General features: G+C 38.0%; 1 protein-coding gene across 5 annotated transcripts; it reads right to left on the bottom strand.

Annotated features, from left to right (window-relative positions):
• Positions 1-11,126: 11,126 nt before the first annotated feature.
• Positions 11,127-24,265, bottom strand: LY96 (lymphocyte antigen 96). 5 transcript variants are annotated; one of them, XM_026842929.1, is made up of 6 exons: positions 22,447-24,265; positions 17,743-17,796; positions 15,863-15,949; positions 14,839-14,967; positions 13,824-13,876; positions 11,127-11,541 (listed from the first exon to the last, which is right to left on the bottom strand). In XM_026842929.1, exons 1-6 carry the CDS (start codon positions 22,517-22,519, stop codon positions 11,467-11,469), a joined length of 471 nt encoding a protein of 156 aa, XP_026698730.1. In that variant the 5' UTR covers positions 22,520-24,265; the 3' UTR covers positions 11,127-11,466. The 5 variants fall into 5 exon arrangements, with proteins under 5 accessions (XP_026698730.1, XP_026698731.1, XP_026698732.1 ...); XM_026842930.1 differs by having other exon boundaries at positions 11,128-11,671; positions 17,743-22,121; positions 22,447-24,264; XM_026842927.1 differs by having other exon boundaries at positions 11,129-11,671; positions 22,447-24,261.
• Between the last annotated feature and the right edge of the window lie 265 nt (positions 24,266-24,530).

The following is a 24,530-nucleotide window of genomic DNA, read 5'->3' as shown; positions in this document are numbered from 1 at the left end:
GGGATGTTTCCTTCTCATTGCATGGGATATACACTCTACAGCTCTAATAGAAATATCCTTGAGGCCCCATACCTGCTCACCAGCAATTACATAGCCTATTAGCAAGTGTATTTCAAAGCTAGGAAATGAAAAGTCCTATTGCTGTATGACTGCTATTGGAATACTTTCTACAGAAGCATAAGTTTAGATTAATTTTTAATACTTAAAAAACCTGTTCCAACTGCCTTGTGTCAAATGGCCTCGCCGTAACTGTTGCAAAGTCTTTCTGGCTCTAAATAAAGTTAGTGGGTTGGTATCAATTTCACCACGTGGAATTCATCCAATAGTTGTAAAACAATAGAAGAAATAGAAGAATAACTTCCTTCAGTTTTGAACAGACCGTGACCAATAAAACCTAAGGCAGAAACCAACTCTGAGAACCTCTAAAGAGCCAGTTCAGATGAACCGGCTTCATATTATCACTGGACCTTTTAGCACTTTGAATGTTGTAATACTCTAAGCTGTGGCTGCTTAACAAGTCTTAACACAAGGTACAGCTTGCAAGGAGAAATAACTTGTGCCAAATTTCCCCAGGTCAGAGGTGTTAGGGATTTTTTTGTGTGTCTGCTTTTTATGGAATTCAGAAAAGATTCAGGTGACCTTTTATCATTGTGGGTGAGATCCATACACGTACAGAAGGGAAATTGAAAGATCTATTGAGGGTCTCAAGCACAAAAATGGCTTCCACCCTAATAATACTCAACATATTTATGCTGTAAGGGCAGTTGCAGCCCTGACCCAAATGGGGAGAGTGAAGGAAACACGTGCAGCAAGGTGACTGTATTAGGCTGTGTAGCTGAAGCAGCTACCACTAGAAAGAAGTTCCAACCCCTTTGCTATGTCTGCTGCTAAAGCTTTTATATATACATATATATATATATATATACTCATACACACACATTATTTCCTTAATCAGCTATTGTCTTTATTTCTTTTTATTTTCATTATGAATAAACATTTCTAGCATCTGTTGATTAAAAGAACTATCATTCTTGGCCATATGTATCATATGCAAAAGCTGTATGCAGAATAAATTTAGTTTAGCAGTTTTAAATAAAAATTAAAGACATTTAAATAGAATAGCCAGAGCATGTCTTGAAAAGAAAAATTGAAAGAATGCATGAGGGCATGTGGCTCGTATGGGGGTGGCAACTGAAGATAGCAGCAGAAGCAAGAAAAAATGTTTAAAATTAATGCTAGGCCTGTAAAAAAGAATGGCAAAGATGCATCTAAAAATAATATTCATGGACATGCCATTGCAGGATATATTCACAGTAGTGTTCCAGGCAACAACAACAACAACAGCAACAACAAAAAACCACAAGCCAAAAAATTAAAGAAAATGTGCTTCCTGTTAAATTAAATTATTAATTAAAAATAAATTAAAGAAGACATGTCTTCTGATTTCACCAGAACAGTAACTTTACGCCGAATGCTGACATAGAAGTCACTTTGCTCTATAAAATACCTTTATTAAAGCAGCCACCGTACAACTTAATGAATTTGTTCACTTTTGCAAGACAGGCTTTGGATCGTTTTCTATTATCTCTTGCTTTCTCACAGCATAAGCACGCTAGGCTGGTACATAATGTTAATCACAGTTTTTAATTTGAATCACTATAAGTTGCTTTAATATTCAAAGCAGCCCTCCTAGAGAGAGAAACAATAGCTCCAAGGCAACAGAAGCTGTTCCCTTCCCTTCCACTGAATAATAATATTTCCCAGCCTTACTTTCAGGCTGATGCTGAATTATGGGTAGAGGTGTTCACAGCTGTTGCTAGATCCACATGACTCTCCATTTCCATACCGACAACGGATGAGACAGACTCCTTTTCCTCCTTCAGTGCAAATAGGGAATGGGGAGAAGGAGAGAGGTGTTAGGGAACCCAAACCAGACCAAACCCAGTGGCTGCAGGAACAGCTCAGGGGCACCTCCAAGATGTCAGTGGGGTTTGCAGCATAGAACTTCTCTGACCTCCGTGGCAAGACACACCACTGCAGCCAAGTTAGTCAGCTCCCCAGAGGGCTCAGCATCAAGCTGTGGAGGTGTTGAGCAATCACGGTCAGTTTTTGCCACAGTTAGTTAGCATACAAACCAAGTACCTTTCTGTGGACAAGGGATTCTTGGCCACACTCTGCTGCATGTTCTCTCAGTGGCATAGGATCACTGCTACTGCTCTTTTTTACAACTCTACTTGTGTGATGTCAGTCACTCTCTGAGTTAATTAGTCTGCTTTCAATTAGTAGGTCAATTAAGACCTCATTTAAAGGAAAAAAAAAAAAAAAAGTTCTCCTCATTTCACTACTGTATGACTAAATCTGAGTTTTGCCTCCAGCCCAACAGCTCCCAAAACACTTGACCTTCAAAGGGTGAGGCACTTGTCTTTAGGAGAGATTCTTTCAGGTGTAAAGCTGAAAGGAGTCAGATTTTCCTATGGAAAAGCTGAAGGAGCATTTAGATCTCTTGAATTTCATTTGATGAAATGAAATGATATCCCGGAAGACAAAAGTGATTTAATCTATAACTAGCAATCACTAATATTCCCGATTATTTAAGGGATCCATTTCCACTTAGTTGAAACATACTCCTCCGTTTAGCTTTGGTATTTTAACTCAATCAATTTTCAGGAAAGACATTCTCAGTACAACTAAACTTTGATGATGACAGTGACCGTGATGTGTCCTGCCACTCAAATGTGTGCTTATTTTTGTGTTCCTTCACTTAAACTGTGATAAGCTTACAGGGTGTTTAGAAACTGAATACAGATTTCTGTTAATCAAAGCAAATATTTCTTCAGATTTGGGGAAAAAGCCTGTACTGCACTTCTCAAAAGGTGATATGTGTTTGGGTTATTAAAGACTGAACTGTAAGGCTGCACCAGAAAGGGGCACATTAAAAATGAGTGATAATTCTTCCCAATTTGCGTATATAAATGTATGTGCAACCTTAATATTCTCCTAGCACTACTTGGAATCTTTGCATAAAATTTCCCGCAGCAGGGTCTTTTGGTTGGTTGACAGATTCAAACTGACAGTCTACAGGTGAAAGGCTTCCTGCCACGTTACTAGTCTTTCGAGTAGTTCAGGAGCATAGTGACAAGTGCATATTATGTATAGGCACTTATCTTATCAAGGGCCAAGCCATAAAAATCTTTCTAAAAAATGGTTTCATTGACTTAAGTTTGTGTCATGCTTAAGGATGTGTAGAATTTGGTTCCAAGTACAGAGCTTCCTTTCACATTTGATTGCTCATTTTTTATTCAGCAAGATAATAGCCTGTCAGTCATCAGCAGGAATAAGCTCTCCTAGCACTGTAATTCAGAGAGCAGTTGTTGATTTTATAAAGTGAGGCACTAACTTGTAGACAACCTCCTCCTTTTATTCTGGGCTTGATACCAACTTGGGAAAAGTTATTAAGAATTTAAAGCCTAAACAGCACATATTCCATTTCTTTCTTGAACATTTTAGTATTTATCTCACCCATTTAAAGAGTCAAATATTACTACTTTTGTTGTTGTTGTTGTTGTTGTTGGTTGTTTGTTGTTTGTTTGTTTTTTTGGGTTTTTTTTGTGTGTGTGTGTGTGTGTCTGTTTTTTCCCCCAACAGAAATGAATAGAGTAAAACCAATATGAAGCATGCAGGCAACATTATGCAGTTTGCTTTCATGTGCATCAAGATATCCTAAAGGGAATAACGGTTTCTTGACAACTCAAAAAATGTACCCTGTAGGATATGATAGATTTCATTATTTAGCATATATGCCTTTATAATGGAGTGGTTCCTGGCTTGTGTGAAAAACCCTGCTGTTCTGCAGTAATTAAAATGTGCCTCCAGTAACAGGGCAAAAACCTCACCCAATGGGGAGGCCTTCACGCCAAGTGTGCAAATTGCTTCAGTGTTTTAAGGGAAGGAGGAAATACTCAGAACTTCATGTAGTGGATTTAAGATCAAGAACTTAGAAAATGTGGTAGCCTAGCGAGATGAGAGTCATCTTGGGGTTTTAACCCTTCGATATTTATTTCCTCTTGGTAGAAAAACTTACCATGCGTAGAAAGTTGAGGTGACCGTGGAACTGCTAGATTCCCTATGTGTTACTGTGCACGTGATGACACAATTACCATGGTGAGCTTAGGGAAATCAGATTAATTTATAAGACCAGACTACTTCAGACACATACTATGGTGAAGACTCACAACCCTCCAGAGAAGAAGGTGCTTGGTGTTGGCTGGCAGTAGCCATTCTGGTCCACTGCGGAGTGACACTGCTCTTCCTCAGGTTCACAAGTCTACAGTGGCTCCTGTGAATGACCTCTGGGAAACTGGAAAACCATTCAGTCCCAGAAAGAGACAACAGACTGAAAGGTTTCCACCTGACTACTGTGAACATCAGGGCAATGCACCTCAAAATATATTGCTTTTTTCTTAGTTTCTCAATCTTCAGATAGAACACAGTTGTGTTCTAAAAACAGAGAACACAGTCACAGAAAGGATCATTGATTTGGTCTAGAGATTGGACTAATGTTCTTCTTGTGATAGGACCTTTCTGATAACACAGCCACATACTTTATTGCGGTGGAAACCAAGGTAGTTTAATTTGCCTACCATCTTACATTTCACAGAACTGTGGCCAAGGTGATGTCCTTTGGAAACATGTGAGATTGTTGCAAAAAATGCTGAATTTTATGTCAAATCCATGTAACATCAATATATATATCCAAATAATGCATATGGTAAAGACCCATCAGAGTTAGGCATCTGGCTCTATTTTCAGCTTGGTACTCCAGCAAAGCTCTTGTGCTTAGATTCTGGTATATACTTTACTGTGTCATAATACATGTTTTTCAGGCTCTTAATGCTTTGAAATATGAATTACAGTGGAAATTGCATTGGAAAATAAGAATTTATTTAGTTTGTCTGCCATCCTCAGCAGAAAACTATCTTGCACTGCACCGAACCAGTCCCCTCATTGGGTAGGATTTATGGGTTGCCTTTGGAGATCGCAAACAATCTCACTGCAGAATAAAGGGATTCCGGGTCACCCTCTTGGGGCTAGATGACTAGTAGGTGTTTTGGATCTGGCTGTGATTCACATTTCAAAGAACCCTTCAAATATTTTACTAATTTCATAAATATTTATACAGTACGCAGCAGGGAAGCAACATTTCTGATTACAAGCCACTTACAGAAGGCACCACTGCAATCCAAGTATTTAAAAACCCCAGATTGTTATAATTGTAATTGCTGAATACCTTGAGCTTATGGTGAATTTTAGCTCTTCTCACAGAATCATAGTGTCTTAGTCATCCTTGTTGTATTGACAGAAGGTTTGGAGAAAGTCTCCTCTTTCAAATAAACCTAATATTAGTGCCTGACTCACTGATATTGCAATGTTTTTTCTATAAATATTTCAAACCTCTTGCATTTGATTGTATATTTTATGTAACTGTTTACGTCACCTATACTTTCTTCCTTGGTTTTTTTTCCACATTTTCAAAATTGAAATTATATTTATAATTTTATTCCATATTTTCTCCCTAGAACACTGTGATTTTGTTGTGAAAAAGTGGACTATCACAAGGATTGGCTGTACCTATAGGTGGAGCAGTAGTAAAACAGGCAGCAGCACTCCCATCACCAGCAGTGACAGAGACTGGACTTTGCAGAGCACTGCCCATCCAGTGAGGCCAGAAGAAAGCATTCCCTCCTGTGCTGCTCCCTTGTCCCACTCACAGACACCTAGGCTTGGCATCTTGAACTAAGTAACTTTTGCATAAAACATTTTCAGTAGAAACAATACCAGTCTGGAAAGAAATATTGTTTCTTTATTTTATCACAGACTCCTCATCTACACTTAAATATAATTATTTGCATTATGACTATGCTAAGATTGTGATATATAAAAATATATGTTGCCAAATACATCCAGCTCTCAACTTCGGTAAGATTTGGAGACACTCAACACCTCTAGTAGGGCTTATCAGAAGTTGCCCAGTCAGGTCCAGGATGTCACTAAAATATGCTTTTAGTAAGCCCTGAAGTGGTCAGGCAGTTGGACTAGATGACCATTGTAGGGTCCCTTCCAACTACTATTCTTCTATTATTCTATTCTATTCTATTCTATTCTATTCTATTCTATTCTATTCTATTCTATTCTATTCTATTCTATTCTATTCTATTCTATTCTATTCTATTCTATTCTATTCTATTCTATTTCTATTTCTATTTCTATTTCTATTTCTATTTCTATTTCTATTTCTATTCATTTTGGTTACCCATGCCATATACTCCCAAAGGTGCATAAGGAGGAGTCACATTGGTCAGTTTATTTGTTCTATTTGTTATAGCATTTGCTTTCTATAAAACCAAAAGTACTAAAAGAAAAATATAATTTACAAAGTTAAAATGTATGGTTTGATCAGCTTCCCCCAACATCTTGCTTCCTGTTGTTCCCTTTGCATATCAATTCCAGAAGAAGGCATATAAAGTAATTTAGAAATGGGCTGTGCACTTGTACCCTATAGGACAACTCAGATTGTCAAGTAGAAACTAATATGAGTACTGTTACCATAAAAGCAACCGACTGTCGCAACTTGACTCCTGGCTTATCATCAGAATCACAATGATTTTGTGACATAACGGTCTTTCCATGAATAATGCCAATCTGTCAAAACCAAAAAGCAGAAAAATATTTCTTATTTGCTGAAGCATCTCAAATTTAAGTGAGTTGAAGACTGTGATTTTTAAGTTACTTGTTCAAAACAAATACACAACATTCTGAAATTATTTATTTCATTCAAGGACTTTTTTTTCCCTTATTACTCATCTGAGAATATTTTACTATTTTGGATTGTCCTAGATGACAATTAATTTAGAAATTTTTAGGAACCCCTTTCCTCCATAATTAGAATATTAAAATTGCTAGAACTTTTACACATTAGAGAAATTGTATATCTAGTAGTCAGAGTCACTGAAAGGTAGCCTGAGGAACCAGAAAGACATATTGCCGCTGACAGTCTGTTTTTCCGACAGTCATATGCGAAACATTCATTAATGATGTTCATTGTTCTGTGTATGTTATATTTATGCTATTAAAGCATCATTAATGCTTTAAAGATATAAGGAAAATTCCACCACATGCAATGTCCACTGACACAGGGCAGATTGCTTCAGTGCAATATATGATTACAAAAGATAACTACCAGTCTGTTCAGCTGATATTCCGATGTAAAATAAATAATTAATTTAGGGTCAAAGTGAACAATAGATCACTCTTGTATGCATTATTTCTTGTTTGATTATTTCCTCTTTTATGCATCACATAAGTGAAGGGCAGATTTTTCAGTTCTACTGTTGTCAGAGGACTAATGTTAAAATTTTGCTTGTCTGTATTTCTCTTTACTTACTGTAGGGTTGTGGGATTGGTTTTTTTTTTAATTTAAATTACTGAAATTGGTAAACTATGCTACTATATTAAAAATACAACAAATATGGGTAACACAGTAAAAGTCTAAATCAAATCTGACTGAACAGAATGTGTATAAGAACTAGTCCAACTTAATAATCAGTATTGAAGTACTACTTCAGGTGAGATGCCAGATCTCTTGGGGAATAAAACCAGAGTGGATGTGCCCCGTTAGCAGAAGTTACAATTTAAGACAAAATTATCATCTATTCTGTGGTACGTGAAGGTTTTGTGCAGGGCAGGAAAATGAGCAGACAGTGACCTTAATACTCAGAATGAGTGACCATTCCCTCCTGTGAGCAAAGAGCCAGGTTTGCTATTAAAAGTTTTTCTTTCTTAGTTATGTCAGTAAGAAATTATGTTAGTTAGAAATTGAAATTTAGAAACCCAACACCTGCAGGTAAGGCAGCTTTTTAGGCTAAAGCCTGGGGGGGAAAAAAATGGCTTTTTTTTTTCAGACAGAAGCTTTGGGAAGCTGTTATATATTATGTGGCCAAATCCATATATGTATATATAAGTATATGTATTAAATATATATATTTTATATATATATAAGGTCTCTCTTTGCCAGTAGTAAAATGTATCTTGAAGAAAAGAGGTTATGGACATACCCATCTAGAGCAGCCATGCAGCAAGGCCCCTGTGCCTGAGATCCAACAGACAAGTACGTGTGCACAGTGACTATTTTCTGGCATTTCCAAAGTCCAGCCATTTCTAACGCCGGCAAGGAGAGTTTCCGAATTTCCTTTTTCCTGTCCTCTCTCTCCTGAACTCTGCAGGCATGATCTGCCCTCCCTTCCCTCTCTCCCCATCTCTTTCCCGTTAGAAATGTCACTATCCCCATCTGCTGCCCCTGAAGTCCCTGTGCTGGCAGGAACACACAGGCAGAACGAAGCAGCTGAAGTCATTCAGCATAATATGCTACACTGACACTTCAAAAGCAATTACTAGCATTTTCTGCTGAGAAAAAAACTGTGCAAAAGGGATTAATGCTGCTGTGTTTCTCTTTTGACGCCTGTTACAGAGATCAGAATGCATCTCCAGCATTATCAAGCCCAAGTCCTTCTTGCTGCAGGCACCATATAGTTTATTTGTTCAGTATGAGTATGTGTGATTTTTACCAGCTAAGCTAACTGGTGACTGAGGGATTGCTTATGCCTGCCAGTACATCTCTGGAAACAAGATATGCTATCATAATACCTGAATTATGTGGAATTTTCTTTGTGTGACTATCTCAAATGATGTTACAATTTCAGCCAGCAAATGTATATGTTATTGTGATCAGCAGGGTTTCTCTCATTTGAAATTATGCATGCTTTACTGTTTTTATCAAATGAAACTGTAATAACACAGCTCAAAAAGTGTGCGCTCTTATTGGAAAACACATTTTACAGGAACTGCTTCTTCTGATAATTACATATTTGGCGACAGAGGGTGAGGGGGTGAAGAAAAGCTATTTTCCCATCTGCAGCAAATCCTGACAGCGACTTAAAAACAACAGTAATGAGGGAGAGCTAAAGAGATATTTGTGAAGGCTTTAGCTATTAGTTTCAGATAAGTATGCCACACGCAAGGCCTGCCTTGATTTATTTCAGTTTGCAGGGGAGGGGGCTTTGCACTGCTCACTGGAATTCTTGGCAAGATACAGGTATCTCAGGATGTATAGGGCTCACTGAACATTTTAAGCAAGACATACTTAGTGAATGGTTTACTTCACAGCATTCACTCTGGACAGAGCCGGGAAATGAAGAGGTAAAAAATGGATTGAAGTATACTGACCCAATAAATTAAAGGGAAATATTAAGACCAGTCGAAATACTCATCCTAAGTAGACTCCTCTTTGCTGTAGAGCCCTGAGTATGGGCTCAGGGAAGTCTGGAAAGGAAAAACGTTAAATGATGACTGTTGTCAACTCTGGACAACAGCAGAAGAAAGGAAAGCCTGTTACAAGCTCTATCCAGGGAACAAGACACACAGAGCAAACCTCTGCCTTCAGCTGTGCCCTTCACCCTACGGTAACACGGCAATTTCAGGGTAAGCTCTTTGCGTGATCTTACGCCTTACAAAAATCTGTCTCCTCTCCTTGTCCATGGGGGAACATGGCACGACAGCCACCAGCACTGCAATAAGTGGAAAACTTCTGTCATGTGCAGGAGAGAGCTTGAGGCCTTTGAAAGGTCTTTGCTTTATAAAGTTGTGGCTCCTGCATTCTGCCTCGCAATCCTATCTGCTGGCATGTGTAATCATAACCCTTCAGCTGAAGATCTACACTATAAAAGTCTGCAATGCAAGTTACTAAATACATATGTTTATCTGTAAATGTCCCTGTTTAGATACAGAAATTCTATTTCTACCTTTACATACACTGTAAATTTTCTGTAACATCTAGAAGGCATTAAAATCTGTGCTTATGAAAAATACAGTATGGGAATGTCCTTGATTTCCAGGAGCTCTTATTCTCTCCTACCTGTGGTACTTGCTACTTAATAAACAAAACATTTCTTCTAACACCCCAAAAAATTCAGGGCAGAAAAAAACTCAGAACACTTTACGACTAAAAACTGTTTTGAGGATTCACATAGTGGTTGCTGGTCACTGTGAAATGGGTACACAGGGACATCTTACAGTATGACTGTTCCCTAGACCAGTAATACTATATGAAATGAGCAAAAAGCAGGTTTTGGCTATCAGTCTCTCTGGCTGATATTTTGACTGACATTTTAGATGAAGAGAAAACTGACTGTGACTCTAGTAACTTGGTTCAAATTTAATCAGGAGCTGCTGTGATACTCTGTCATGGACTGCTACTGGAACGGTCGGTGAGCTGAGCACAAAAACAGATGCTTTGTCTTTGCTGCTTGGATGTAATCATGGCTTCTTGTCTCCAGCCATGATGCAGTTCTACTTCTTATATTTTTATTGACTCTTGATGATTTTGCTTTAGACTGCCAAACGAGCTATACCGAAACCAAGTTTTAAATGGAGTATCTATGTACTTGGGTGCGGGGTTTTTGTTGAGTTTTCTGACACCCAATTTGAAAACTATTTTTACATGCAAAGTGCAATTAAAAACTTCACTTCTGTTAATTTTCATGCTTTGGTATTTAGCAGCCTGCAAAAGTTGGTTTGTTCTGTTTTTTTTGTTTTTTTTTTTTTTTTTCAGGCATTTGGAAGCAATCTGCTAGACACATCATGACCTAGCAGTCAGCTCAGTGTGCAACTTCAACACCAGCCCATTCATTAGGGAAATATGTCTGAACCCACTAAGCAACAACTGGCCGGGGGCTGAGGGTGAAAGAGGAGATGGCATCCTTATGTCATAGGGAGGGTACCTACCTGCCTGAGGGCAGGAAGCATACTACACTGCACCAGTCAGCTGTCTTTCACCATGCAGTGGCACCAAAGCACCATGAAGCCTGAAAGGATGCCAACTCTCTTTCTGGGGACCAGATCTTATACTCCATCCAAAACTTACTGAAGGTCTTAGGTATTGGAAGCACAGCAGAGACAGAAGGTGAATACTGAATGTCAGGCTGCCCAAGAGAAGGCAGAAGCCACAGCAAAACCTTTAGACATGCTTTTGATAACTAAGAATAAAAAACAATTCTCAAATTGATTATACAAACAAGTTTTATTGTTAAAAGAAAAAAAAAATCCACGACAGAGTTCTCAGATTCAGCTGATGGTTTATTTTAAATTGAGTACTGGTAGACTTCTGATTCTTGCACTTCAAAACTTCTTGTATTAGTTTAGCACAGTCTGAAGGACTCTGCTATTTTATAACTCAAGGCTCAGAACCAAAATGCAGTCCTCGGCCTGACAGCCCGTCAGGGTTATTCTGTGGATTAATCAGGATTCCTGGTTCCCAGAGATTTTGTGCACATTGGCTGAGCATCTGATTACAGCAGTGCTATAAATGGGTAAGACCATCCATCATGTAGCTTTCCAGACAGTACATGATGTAGTCTACCTCAAGAAAATTAGTGTGCTTATTATTTCGCAGCTCGGATTCCAGTTGCTTGTAGAAGTGACTTCCATATTCTAGAATTATTTGAAACATTTGCTGCATTCAGAAAGCGTCTTGTTTTACTATCATTGTGAAATTCAAGCACATGAGTATATTATTGTCCGAGTCATCAGAGAAACTTTGCAAAATAATGTTATAATTGCCCTAAACCAAGTAAGAAAAAAAAAAGAAAAAAAAAGAAAATTAGTGCATGATGCTGCCTGCCCTTGTTTGAGTAGCTGCTTGGAATGGTTCTGGTGATTTCTGTTAGGACTGAAAAAAAGGACGATTCCTATCAGGGACTGATATAGGTATATTCATATATATGTGTACATAAAAAAAATAGTGCTCAACTTTCTTCTCATGACCAGGGTACGAAGGATTAGCAGTAGGCTGTGATCCAGCTTGCACTTCTCAGGGTTCTCTCTTAAATCACTGTGCTCCTGAGGGCACCTGCTCCCCCTTCCAGAGCTTTTCTCTTGAGCAATGTTTCTGTTTCCAAAACAGGAATTAACTGAGATGATACACCAGGCTGCATTCAGCAGCAATGGTCTTTTTTGTCCCCACTGTGAGGCAGTAACCTTATTAGCTCTTATAGCTTACATCCAGTGAGGATTCAGTCCTACCAACACTTCCATTTTCTGTTGACTTTCTGCCATCTTCTTGCCCCAGTACCCATACACACACCGTAGGTAGTTGCAACAACAGCCTCTGTATTTTACAGGCAGTCCATACCACACACTTTCTGACCAGTCTTTTAACAGAGTTTGTTGTACTGGACAGTCCATCGTTTTGTTTTCAACTCTAATCACATATTGGATATTTAACTGCTATTCAGCCTCAGTGGTGTTTACCAAAATTCATCAACTTATAATGAACATATGATGTGAAGACATCAAATGTCTGCTTGATGAAAGCTAAAGTAACCTCATACTATTATTGGTGGCAAAAAGTTTGTCCTGAGTTTGGACATGATGGCAAGATTAGACCGAAGTACACTAAAGAGAGAAGAGTAGGAGGAAGGACACATGTGAGAAGTCATTCTTTAGTCTCTAATCAAAGTATAGCCAGCACTTCTCCTACTGTGAGGTCTCAAGCCACCTGCTTAAACCACGCTGTCAGTGTCCAGCTCACCTCCCTACATGGAGCATCTGTTCCTGGACTAGCAGGATACTGCTTGTCTGAACCTTAGCCATAAGCCCTGTTCTCAGCAATACCAGTCCTCGTGTCAGCTCAGCATTCCTTCCAGACCCACTGCTTTGCTCATCCACATCCAGCAATGTGATCCATAAAGCAGCATCATCCCAGTTTTAGCTGTTGTCTAGCTACCCATCTTCATACCCTTGCACAGACTTTTGTAGGCACCAGGACAGAAGACAGCTTGGTGGCCCCTACTGAACCCAGGTGTTCTTCTTTGACATCTGTCACCTTCTTCTCGTATGGCAAACTAGGGCTGCACACTTGGGAGCTGAAGGACTCTCAGCACTAATCTAGAGACTGGGAGGATTGCAAGAGTTTCTAGTTTACAGCAAAGGCTATGATTAGGGTTAGTTCCTAGTCTGGCAGAGTCCCATTGGGAAGTGTCAGGCCTGCTATAAGCATCTCATCTACAGGAAGACTCTTTATGGCGGAGGACATCTACTACCATGTCTGGGGCTAGAAGAGATGCTGGGCCAGATGGAGTTCAACACTCTTATTGGTCCATGAGCTTTGAGTTAAGGGGAGGCTGGAGATTTTGTACCAGTAGGAGCTACTTAGTGACATTTGTGGGATTAATAGGCACAATGAGGGCCTTGGGAAGGCTCAGGCAGCTGATGAGGCAGGTGTTGGATGACAGCAGGCTAACCTGAGGACTGGTGCTGCTCCTGGTTTAACACTGGAGCATTGATTTCACTTTTGGATACTGTTATGCCTCTTCAAATCTTTGAAGAGGGTTTCAGGGAGGAACAGACAAGTGTGTGAAGAGAACATAAAGAACAAAATGAGCAGAAAGAATATGGATGGATTTACTCAAACAGGTTAGAGGAAACACAATAATTTAGAAAACAAAATGGAATGATTAAGGTGATATTAGCTGTTATCCTTGTTTTTTTCTTTTATAAAATAAAGGAGGAATAATAGAAGAATAATCTGAAGACATCTAGCATTTCAGAGATGTTACCATTCTGGAATCATCACTTCAAGCATGATAAAGTTTTCTGACATTTCCTTTTGCTGTTTTCTATAGTTTGGGTGAATATCTATTTTCAGAAAATATATACACGTAAGTATGTGATTTTACTATTGTTATTTCTTTATATAAAACACTGAAAAGTACCTTTGGAAACTGTATTCTTGAACCTTTAATGTCAAATACTGTTGCAAATGATTCTGTAAAACAGAGATAATTATAATATAAATGGATACTTAATCATAATATCATCAATCAAACTTCCTAAATAACTTCAAAGCAATATGGCATATCTCTCAGCAGCAGTGCCAATGTCATTCACTTTTGCAGTGATAAAACCCTCACCTGTTTCTTCTCCCAGACCTCTGCCTATTTGTCTAAACCATGTTAGAAAATGTAAATTAACCACAATGCTCCTGCAACATCTCCTACAGACCCATACTACTGTAATAACACCAATAATTTAACTTGTAATAGTAATTCAGATGAATGATAAATGAAGACAGCTGATACACATTTTTTAAAGAAAAGAAAACATGGACTGAGTATTTTGACCTCCTTACAGGTCTTTTTGGGCTTTAGTCTGATATCCTGCCAGAATTCTCTGGATCTGAGCCTGTGTCATGTTAATGTTGGTTAGTACCTACAACAGGACTGATTCGTCTGTAATAAAAAGAGCATTATACACAGATGCAGAGAATCTCTTTAAAAAGCCATCCAGACACTTATCTAAATAAACTCTGTTCTGGATACTAGTAGTGCCCCTAGATCCTCTCAAGTTTTCTCTTCAGTCCAGTCAAATGTAGTCTTTCCATGTCATTTTAGAGATATTAACAACAAAACTGTCATAATGAAATGAAGGATATTAGTAATGCTGATTTATAGAGATGGAAACTGCAGCACAAGGATTTTAAAGCACAGAATTTTGAATTCTTTATTTTAGTGGGGTTCTGGCACAGGAGAACTGCCTGCTCTGAAGTCTGCTGCCTACCCAGCAAGGTGAATCACTCTAGATTGTGAAGAGCAAAGTCTGTTTGCATGGGTTGATCAATTAGTCTTTTAAGAAATCTGCTTAGTGGTGAAAAAGGATGGCAGGATATTGTGCTCTTGTTAAAGGAACCTGACAAGCAAAGGAAAGGCACCATATATTTTCCACACTGACCTCCTTTCAGTGTTCCGCACACTGAGTATATGTCATCGGATCCACTGCAAAGGACTTCTTTCCAGTGTAATGCATTGGCACCTTCGTACCAGACGTTGAAGACAATCTTCAAAAAGGTGATGTCACTTCCTAGTTAAGACATTGCATATAAGAAAATGGCAGCTGGTGGGAAGGAAAAACATATATGCAGACATGCTATTTAGATAAATCTAGTCTTCTCTGAAATACAATCTTTTTTAAAGACTCCCCCCAAAAATAACAAAAATACATATCTTGAAAACTGTTGCTTCCAGAAAAACAAAAAGCTGGTTTTCAACAAAAAGCACGGCCTTAAAAAATATTTGAGTGAACAATTTCAAAATCAATTTTTTATTTCTTCAACAGAGATAACAAAGTTCACTCAGCTCCACAGCTCTCCGAAATAAATTCTTAGATGAGGACTCTAGTTTTAAGCAGGCATTACAAACAAGCTGTCCTGAATGCTGATTGTCATCATAAAGATCTTTCTAGGGAAGCAAACTTAGTCCAGCTCCAGCATTTTTACTCAGAAGGTGAAGTTTGTGGACAGCTTAAACCTGCATTAAAGATTAAAGTTGGGTCTGCATAAACAAATCAGTACCATTTCCAGCTTCTGGAACATGCTTATTCTTAGTAGAAGTCCTGCCATACTTGGATAGCCTGATATTCTCTCTCTTTAAAAAGATGTGGATCTTTTTCAGGCCAGAAGAGCTGGTGTGCTGCAAATCTTGTTTCCTTCTTCCAAATGCACGTGTACCTAAACAGTCTCAGATTTGCATGTACAGTGCCAGTTAGCATGCAGAGCTACTCCAACAAGGAAAACTCAAACATGCTTATTTCCACAAATCATCATTTCTGTCCACCAGTACAGTTTATCTATTCCATTTTTTAATCACAGTAACTGATCTCTTAAATCATTTGGCATTTAGTATAAAGTGTCAGCTTTTTGCTTGTATTCGTTTTTTTGCATTTGCAGAATAGAATTGTCTAGTCAAGAGGGACTCACTTGGAATCCAGGTAAGAGCAGCCTTCCAGACAGATTTGTTCATGCTGCAAGGTGTCAGATTAAACATGAAAGTATGAGCTGTAGAATCTACAGGAAAAAAAGTATTGCGAATTGGTAGTGTGAATAGGCTTCTCTAGGAAAATAACAAAAATATACATACACACACACTCACAATAAACACATACACATTTGAAAATGTATTTAATATAAGGTGTACATACTATAAAATTGTTTTACTGTGAATATCCACAGTAAATATTAAATATGTATTTTAAATTATAGACTGACGTACTAAAAGTAATTATTAGTAAATACTAAATATGTATTTTTTATAGACTTATTGGGAAAAAAATCATATTTCTTTAAATAGCAAGAAAAGTCAATTGTTTGGTTGGTGGTATTTTGCACTCAAAACTCAAACGTATCTTTATGCTCTTATGTAGTTACACAAACTTTTTATTAGCATTAAGACAGCATGGTCCTCTACTGAAAATATCCCTACTTATGCTAACTGTGGAATCTATATAAAGTTGCTGAGAACAGCTAAAAATGTTTTTAACATACCAGTGTATTTTCCAGGATAATGTAAATGAGCCTTTGAGTGGTTTTGCTTTGTGAATGACTCACCTAGCATTGTACAATGCACAGTGTCAGATGCAGTGTGATGAAGCATCGTACAACCTGTACCTAATCAAATTTAGAGCCCATTAGCTGATACTTTAATTTTTTAAAAAAATCATTCTGTGATAGTCTTTGGAAGGGTTTCCAGTCAGTAGTTTGATTTTTATTTTAATTTTAGGAAAGAAATCTGTCCAATTTAGCTTTCTTCTGCCCTCCCTAGCGTGCTCAGGCTGAAGAAGTGCCCTGCTCTCCGCAGACCTGGTGGCAGGGTAAGGCAGGGGTGCTCCCCCTCCTAACCCAGCCAGCAAACAGGATGGCAAGGTGGTTTACAGTAAAGGGTTCTGTCTTGTGACTCGGGGATTAAAGCAAGGGGTGTGAAAAGAGAAAGTGTCTGACTGTCGGGAACCAGCAGTCAGTTTCTCATCTCGGTTACAACCACGCACAGGAAATTACATCAGGGAAAAGGGCAAACAAAACTCACCACGATCTTGAAGGTTTTGTTTGTAAGCTTGAGTACCATCACCTTTGCCCTTGTTAAATTTTTAATGTGAGTATTAATGTAAAGCAGATCACCCAAAATAAAAGTCCTGTGCCTCAGTTTATTTTATGGGTGATATACTCCAGTAATGCACACAGATTTTCAAAAGACATGGGTCTTTCCTTGCAAAATATCTCCTCAAAAGCCCACCTGCCCACAGAGTCTGCATGGGCACGCTGAGCCTGTTCAAAACAGACATCAGGGAGGTGCCAAGTTCTTGCAGAATTGACCAAAAAACTCAGTGAACTACATAGATCCATGGCCTACAAGAAGACACAGCAAGAAGAGACATGTCATGTTGTCCCAGAGCCTGACTGATCCTCCAGTCTGGAAGAATATCACATTCCCTCTTTTATTCCATATACTTCAAACTTTTCATTTTAATATATCAGTTAAATCAATGTGGATAATATATACAATACAGTACTTGCAAAACAAATTTAAACCCCTTATCTTCTAACATTTCCTGCATCAAAACATGCCTTGTTTACTTGGGCATAAACTTCTCTCTTCGCTGCTACAAACAGCATTGTGGTAATATTTATGCCTATGCAGTATAATTTTTATAATAGGGCAATTAATAACAGAAATATTCTCTAGCTGAATTTTTTTTTCTCTATTAATCAAAGACACAAATTTGAAAGAAAGTTCATGTTTCCTCAGACTACAGTAATTGCTGTGCAAACACCAGTAAGAAAAGAATAAGCTATTTTTTACTTACCACAGAAAGTATACGACAGTTCTAGATCTGACGACGTACAAAGAAATTCACTGACTCCAGAGGTGAATAAAATGAAAACCAAAATTCCAAACATAGTCACTTATTTTGCTCAGTATTCGATGGAATAAAACTTTCTTTTGTGGAAAGAGGAACAAAAATTCAGCGCAGTCATCCTCAGTCACATGTCTTCAGGGAATATTTGGTTATTTTGTCAAATTCTCTGCAATCTTAATTAATCCTACCGCAACACTCTCAGTTATCATCACAATAAATTTTGTGAAGAAAAATAATTTCTGCCTTTATTGTTACATTTTCCCCAGACAACGCAGCTCAAACCATGAATGAAAAATGAAAGAAAAAACTGTGTGAAATGGGGAAGTGGGGAGAAGTAAAATTATGATTACCAGAAGCATGTAAAAGGCAAGTTTATTTGACTCATCAGACATAACATTCACTAAAGCAGAATTTCAAACACTCACAGAACTTCCTGTACATCCTAAAGAAGAGAAAAATCCACAAATGATGAAAATCAGTCCATTCTTTTATTTATATGGTAGTCAGTAACAAGTTTTCAGACTTAATTTCTTACAAAGCTCACCATGCTTTAAGAACACACAGGCATTCTGGAGGTGTGTAAATAGATGATGTGTTTCCAAAGTGAGACCTGAATGCAGTCATCTAACATGTTATTGAGTAGAACCACTGATGTCGTGCATGATGTCAGCTACCATCTTCAAAGTTGTGTCTATCAGTTACACTTCTTAGTGAAAGCAATCTTAAAAATCCATAAAATCAGAACTGAGAAGTCCCACGTCCGCCTCCCAGCCTCCCTCTGTGACCTTCTCTGGTGCTCTTCCTCACAGTCTGCTGGAGAAGCTGCGCTGCACAACTTGCCCAAGAGCACAGAGCCCAACTGCTGACTGATGTGCCAGTGCAGTGCACAGGCATGGCTCCAGGTGGACTCTGAACACCAGACAATAAACAACAAACGGTGTCAAATTTTGACTGAGATGTTTCTATAAGGACACAGAATCTACCTGTCACAACTGAAGATTTTAACCTGGGATGCTGAAAACAGTCCAGGTTGCAGATTTTGGTGGTCAGGTTTGAAACACTGAAACAAAAGCTCTCAAAGCACTTTTGGTATTACACACCCCCTTAGTTCTGTCTGTTAGTGCAATTCACAAAGAATATATTTTGCCTGTATCTGCTATATCAATTCTGTGGATTAAACTGGGTCAGCTTTTACTGCACAAACCCATCAGTATTGCTAGTCCCAAGTAGAGAAACAAATCCAAAATAGACTAATACCTCATTTAAGAGAACACCATCTAACTGACAGGAAACACAATTACATTTTTTCTTCTGAATATAATAAAATATGGAAACTTACTGAATTTATGGAAGAATGATTTACAGAACTTAATCAAATTATTTCCTCATGAGCTACCTTTTTGATTTGCATGTATGCTTGTGAGCTCCTCTTAGATCAGAAATTATATTTTATACAAAAAAAGAAGCAGTATAGACAAGTATTTGGTTTTGTGCTAAGCAGGAAACTCAATAAAAATTACTTACAACAAATATAATTTAATCAACTCTTCTGACTTTCCCTACTCCCCACCACAATGTCTAAAAGCACAAATTCTGTGCACACCAGGGTGATATTTTACATATTATAAATGTAAAGTAGCAAAAGATAAAGAAATTGGCTTTTATAAGTCGTCTGAACATGTAACACAAAATATAAGAGTAGCAACATGCACAATAACATGACTGATTGTGCCCAGATGGGAAGAGTTCACAGACCAGTTAAAGCAGATGACAGAATTCAATTAAAAGTATCTAGAAGTACCAACTAATGAGCTAACACATGTAAAAATTCACAAAATAAGATAGAAATTTGAAAATTTAATATGGCTAAAGAATTATCTTCAGTATTTCAAAATCTTTCTACAGACCACAAGAAGAGTCCCACTGACCTGACAGAGTTCAAGACTGAAAGAAACTTCTAACATTTGGCTTTTAAGTGGAAAATCAAAACGATACAACTGTCCTGACAGATCTCCAGAGTACATACATCACACAGATTTTTGCTGTTGTTTAATAGAATGCTACAAAACATACAAACCCTTTGTGGTCACAGCGATAAGTTCTGTTTCCAAACGGACAAGTTTTGCTTAAAAATACTGAAATATGTAGTGAAATTGAGATAAATTGGGAAGGCTGTAATAGTTGGGAAAAAGAAACGGAGTAATGAGATAGGCACTAAGGAGTGATGCAGCAGCCACTGAGAGAAGAGCTATCTTGTGTATGTACAATCAATAAAAGGTTCCTTTCAACCACAAAGCCATGGCCACTGGTGTGGATGGAGCAAATCTAATCAGCAAGAAGCCAAGCCAGGCTCCCTACTGAGTCAGTACAATAGATTTACCGAAAGTCATAGGTCAGTTTGAGGTAGTAGGCATGAGATGGCACTGACTGTACCCTGCTGACATATACGATTACTCAACTGAAACTGGGTCTGTCCCTCTGCAGCTAGACTTGCACTTGCTTTGCTGCACAGTGTGTTGCGTGGCTGATATACTCATGGGCAGACTGGAAAGAGCACTGCAGATTTAAAAGATTTTATATAAAAGCTTTTTTAACAGAAATGAAGACAAGCTCCCTGCTGAACTCCGTGACTTTCTCACCCTCTTCAAGAATAGGTGTTTTTTTCAGATACTTGCTGCAGTAAATGATATAGATGAGGAATGAGTCCCCCCTGGTGGCTTAGACAGACAGACACATGGGGAAACCTCTGTATCTTCTCCTATTCCTTTTTGCACTTCTATTGCACAAGTCAAGACTATTCCAATGCTTTTTATAATCAGCATAACTAGGGTCCATTTTAAAAGTATCTGGCTGGCTAATGGAAAAATGGGAACAGTAAGTTCTACTGGTATCAGGGCTAAAATATCACTTATGACCACAATCATAAAATCTACAACTTTGACTATTTTGTCTGGTCAAATTGTCTTTAACTCAGCATCTCTTCAGTCATTTTTAAATCTTTTCAGCTAATTCAGTTTTAGATGCTAGTGGCTTTTGATGCTTGTATTGATGCCATTCATAGAAGTGACGCCTTGTGAAGCTCACTGAAGCCTCGAACTAGCGCACTAGAGGTGTGAGAAGTCTGCTCTGCCCCTTTCAAGTCAGCATGAAGGTCACTGGAGAGAAAGATAAGAACGTCTACATATTTTATTTTTACTAAATACTCTTTCTTTACTATAATCTTTTTCTTGCATAATGTGATCCAGAAGGAAGGTGAAAAGGAGAGAAAGAAGTGGAAAGAGCTATACAATAGCATTATTTCACTAGAGTTTTGTGACAATTTATTTATTTTTAAATCCTTTGCAACTCTATTTAGTAGGGACCAACTCTCATAATCAGTTAACAGTACATAAACCAAATCCAAGTCTAGAGAATTTAGGACTTCATACCTATGACTTCTCATTTTCTCTATGAGATGACAAAAGTAGAAATTTAACTCCAAGCCTCCTCAATCATTTGTGATTAAAATCCTTAAAACTGATTTATAAACTGATTTATGGTATTTTTATCTTCTTTCTCAATACATCTAAAAACTGCTTAACTTACTTGTGATTGCTTTTCAAAATAATCACTTTGTATTTGGATTGTTGGCTGCAGATGAATACTTTGACCAGATAAGTACTTATAAGTCACTGAAATCTCCTCAGGAAAGATTTATAATATACATTATCATAATATCCCATCACAGAAAAATAAATAACAGTATAGCAGTACAGCAAAGTACTCCATTTCAAAATTTTAGTCAGACAGAATTAAAAATTATGTCCTAGTTCTTGGCATGTACCAAAACCTCATGTCAATGGAAAACTCTTTTAAGATGTTAAACATATTTAGTCAATAAAGAAAGAGGCAATAACAATTTAATTTTCTTTGCAGGACCATTTGTGAAAGTTTTTGAAGTTGATCTTTTCGCAGCTGGAAGCAGACATGTTTATTACTTCTGATCCTGGTTTTAGGGTTGCTGCTGAAGACACTCTAATACAAAAGGGCTGTATAAGGCATAAGACAAGTACTCACAAAAGAAAAACACACTTAGCAATCAACGTGAAGAATAGAAAACTGTAGCAATTTATGGATAAATCTCTCTTCTCAAATCGTCTTTGACAATGTTTATAATGGAAATAGAAAGTCATGCCCAGGGATACTAGAAAGAGGTAAAGGATTCAGCTCCTCTACAAGCAGCTGATGAAGTGCTTGAGAGTGCCAGGGGAGTCCAACCCAAGAGCACTGCACCAGCACATACCCACTGGTGAGTTGGTAGCATTTGAGTAAGAAATCAGATAGTTCTGGAAAGAAAGTGACATGCATTATTCTGAATATCTTTTTTAAATGCTGTATTCACCTTGGTTTAGTGGTTTGATAAGAATATATCACAATAAACCACTGAAGACTATTAAAGTGAAGCAAATACACACCAGGTGGTATCCCGTGGAAACAATTATGTTGGAAATAACTCTTTACCCGTTGCCAGTAGGCTTATGGTTTATTCTTTCCAAGCCAAGCTTAGGATTAAAGCTTACAGTTACACTCTAAAGTATACATTAAACCATTAAGGTTGTCAAAAAGAAGATAAAGCAGAGGGTGAAGGGAGAAGAAAGGACTGTGTCCTACCTGAGGCTGACAGAAAGCACACCACAGTAACACAGTCAACCCTGGTATTCCAGAAATGTAGACAGCTGGACATGTTTTCTAGCTGTTTGCTCTTGTTCTCTGTTCTTCTCTGCTTAAAATAGCTGCTCACTGAGGTCTGTTTAGCTGTGGGATAATCTTATTATAGTGGATCCAACTCCTAACTAGCACACTTGTCCCATTTCTCAGGGAGGCTGCAGCAGGCCATGTTGTATATGGGTGCATGAAGAATTCATGGTATGAGCACAGAACTTCAGAGCAACCAAATTACAGCAGCTTACCAAGTTTCCACCTATTAAGTTATACTGAACAATTGTAATAATTCACGTGTGCTCTTAATTTTTACAGCACAAAGAGAATTTCATGAAGTTTCCATCACCTAAATTAGTCCTTCACAGTAACATGCAAAAATCTACACATAATTTCTTCATCTTTTCCAACGTGATCTTTGGTTTGTCATAAAGCAAGCTCCAGTGAAATTAGTTACCTTTTAATTCTAGAGTGTGGCTAAGAGTGTGAAGTACCTCAGAGATTTAAAGATTTCCCTTTGAAGTATCAAAAGAAGATAATTTTCTCATCAGAATTTTTTACATTTGCAAGAAAAAAACTGAGGGTTGTGGGATAATTTAAAAATAACAATAAAGAATTACAAGAAGCATTATGCTTTATAATTAGGAACAGATAGAGACTAATGAATAATATTGTGTACAAAGTAAAAAAACTTGAGACAACACCGGCAAGAAAATAACAGTAGTCAAAGAGCAAAAAGAAAAATTCATAGGTATCTTGTCTGTTTTCTTTGGAAAAATAAGCAGTTATCTATGACCTTTTGTGTAAGCTTTTAAGGCTGGAAGAGGATAGGAAGAATGTGTCTAGGCTTGAGACGTTTCATATATTTCTGCTCTTCACAACAAATTGAGTGAAACTGGTACCAGAGTAAGATGTGAGATCCAGCTGCTGGGACAAGTGATTGGTTGGTACTGGAGAGGCTGCAGGAGCTGGCAGCCAAATAGTAGGTGTAGCCTTGTAAATGAGAGAGCTTGTAAATCACCTGTTTTAGAAGACTGGACTTTTACATCAGTATTTCCTTCAGAATTTCCATGCGTATGAGCACATTCTCTAGGTCTTATAAATTAATTGTTTCTTCCATGTTGAACGCACGTTACCTACACACAAAAAAACATCAGGAACTTCTAGGGATGAAAACATTAGCAAGTAGTAATACTTGGCAATTAGAGCAGTTTTTCACCAAGTGTATAAAACTGAAGAAAAATAAACTTGAATAGTTCACAAAATTAATAGGATTGAGAAGGATGTGGAACTAACATAATCAGGCTTTGGACATTACTTAATAGCAACCTGTTTATTGAAACACTCACGCACACTACAGTCAATTATCTTGCAGAATTTGTTAGTAGACAAGAAGGCCTGTTTTGGTTTATGTGTATTTCCTAGCTTAGAAGGACACCAAGCATTTCAGAGTCTCCCACCTGGAAATGCATGCAGTGCACTACGGAGTATCTGTATCAAGACAGACTGTTCAGAACCCAAAGTAAAAGAGAAAAGCATCTAGAAGTCCTTTTAGATCACATTTCCATTCCTTTAGTTTGTTTCTAATGCGAAGAACAAACTACAGTTGTTTGAATACTAGTCTCTGCTGCTCTTAACCAGTGCCAGGGATCTAAACCAGTCACATATGTGCAAGTATACTTGAATACTGTGTTCAGTTTTTGGGCCCCTCACTGCAAGGAGTGCTGGAGCGTGTCCAAAATGCAATGAAGCTGGTGAAGGGTCTAAAGCACATGTCCTGTGAGAGACAGCTGAAGGAACCGGGGTTGTTTAGCCTGGAGAAAAGGAGGCTCAGGGGAGACGTTACCACTCTCTGCAACTACCTGAAAGGAGGTTGTGGTGAGGTGGGTGTTGGTCTCTTTACCCAAGTAACAAGTGATGATACGACGAGAGGGAACAAACTCAAGTTGCACCAGGTGAGGTTTAGATTGGATATTAGGAAAACTTTCATCACTGAAAGGATTGTCAAGCACTGAAACAGGCTGCCCAGGGAAGTG

The sequence above is a fragment of the Athene cunicularia genome (assembly GCF_003259725.1).
Source record: "Athene cunicularia isolate RWA chromosome 2 unlocalized genomic scaffold, athCun1 chr2_part1, whole genome shotgun sequence".
In the NCBI taxonomy this organism is placed as follows: Eukaryota; Metazoa; Chordata; class Aves; order Strigiformes; family Strigidae; genus Athene; species Athene cunicularia.
This window is presented reverse-complemented; position numbering and strand designations above follow the sequence as displayed.

Coding starts and splice junctions, on each gene's coding strand:
- LY96 (XM_026842927.1), bottom strand. CDS start 22,519: ATGTCCAGCTGTCTACATTTCTGGAATACCAGGGTTGACTGTGTTACT. Junction 15,950..17,742: donor ACTGTCGTATACTTTCTGTG/GTAAGTAAAAAA, acceptor TTTTTCCTGTAG/ATTCTACAGCTCATACTTTC. Junction 14,968..15,862: donor TGCTCTTACCTGGATTCCAA/GTGAGTCCCTCT, acceptor TGTCTTAACTAG/GAAGTGACATCACCTTTTTG.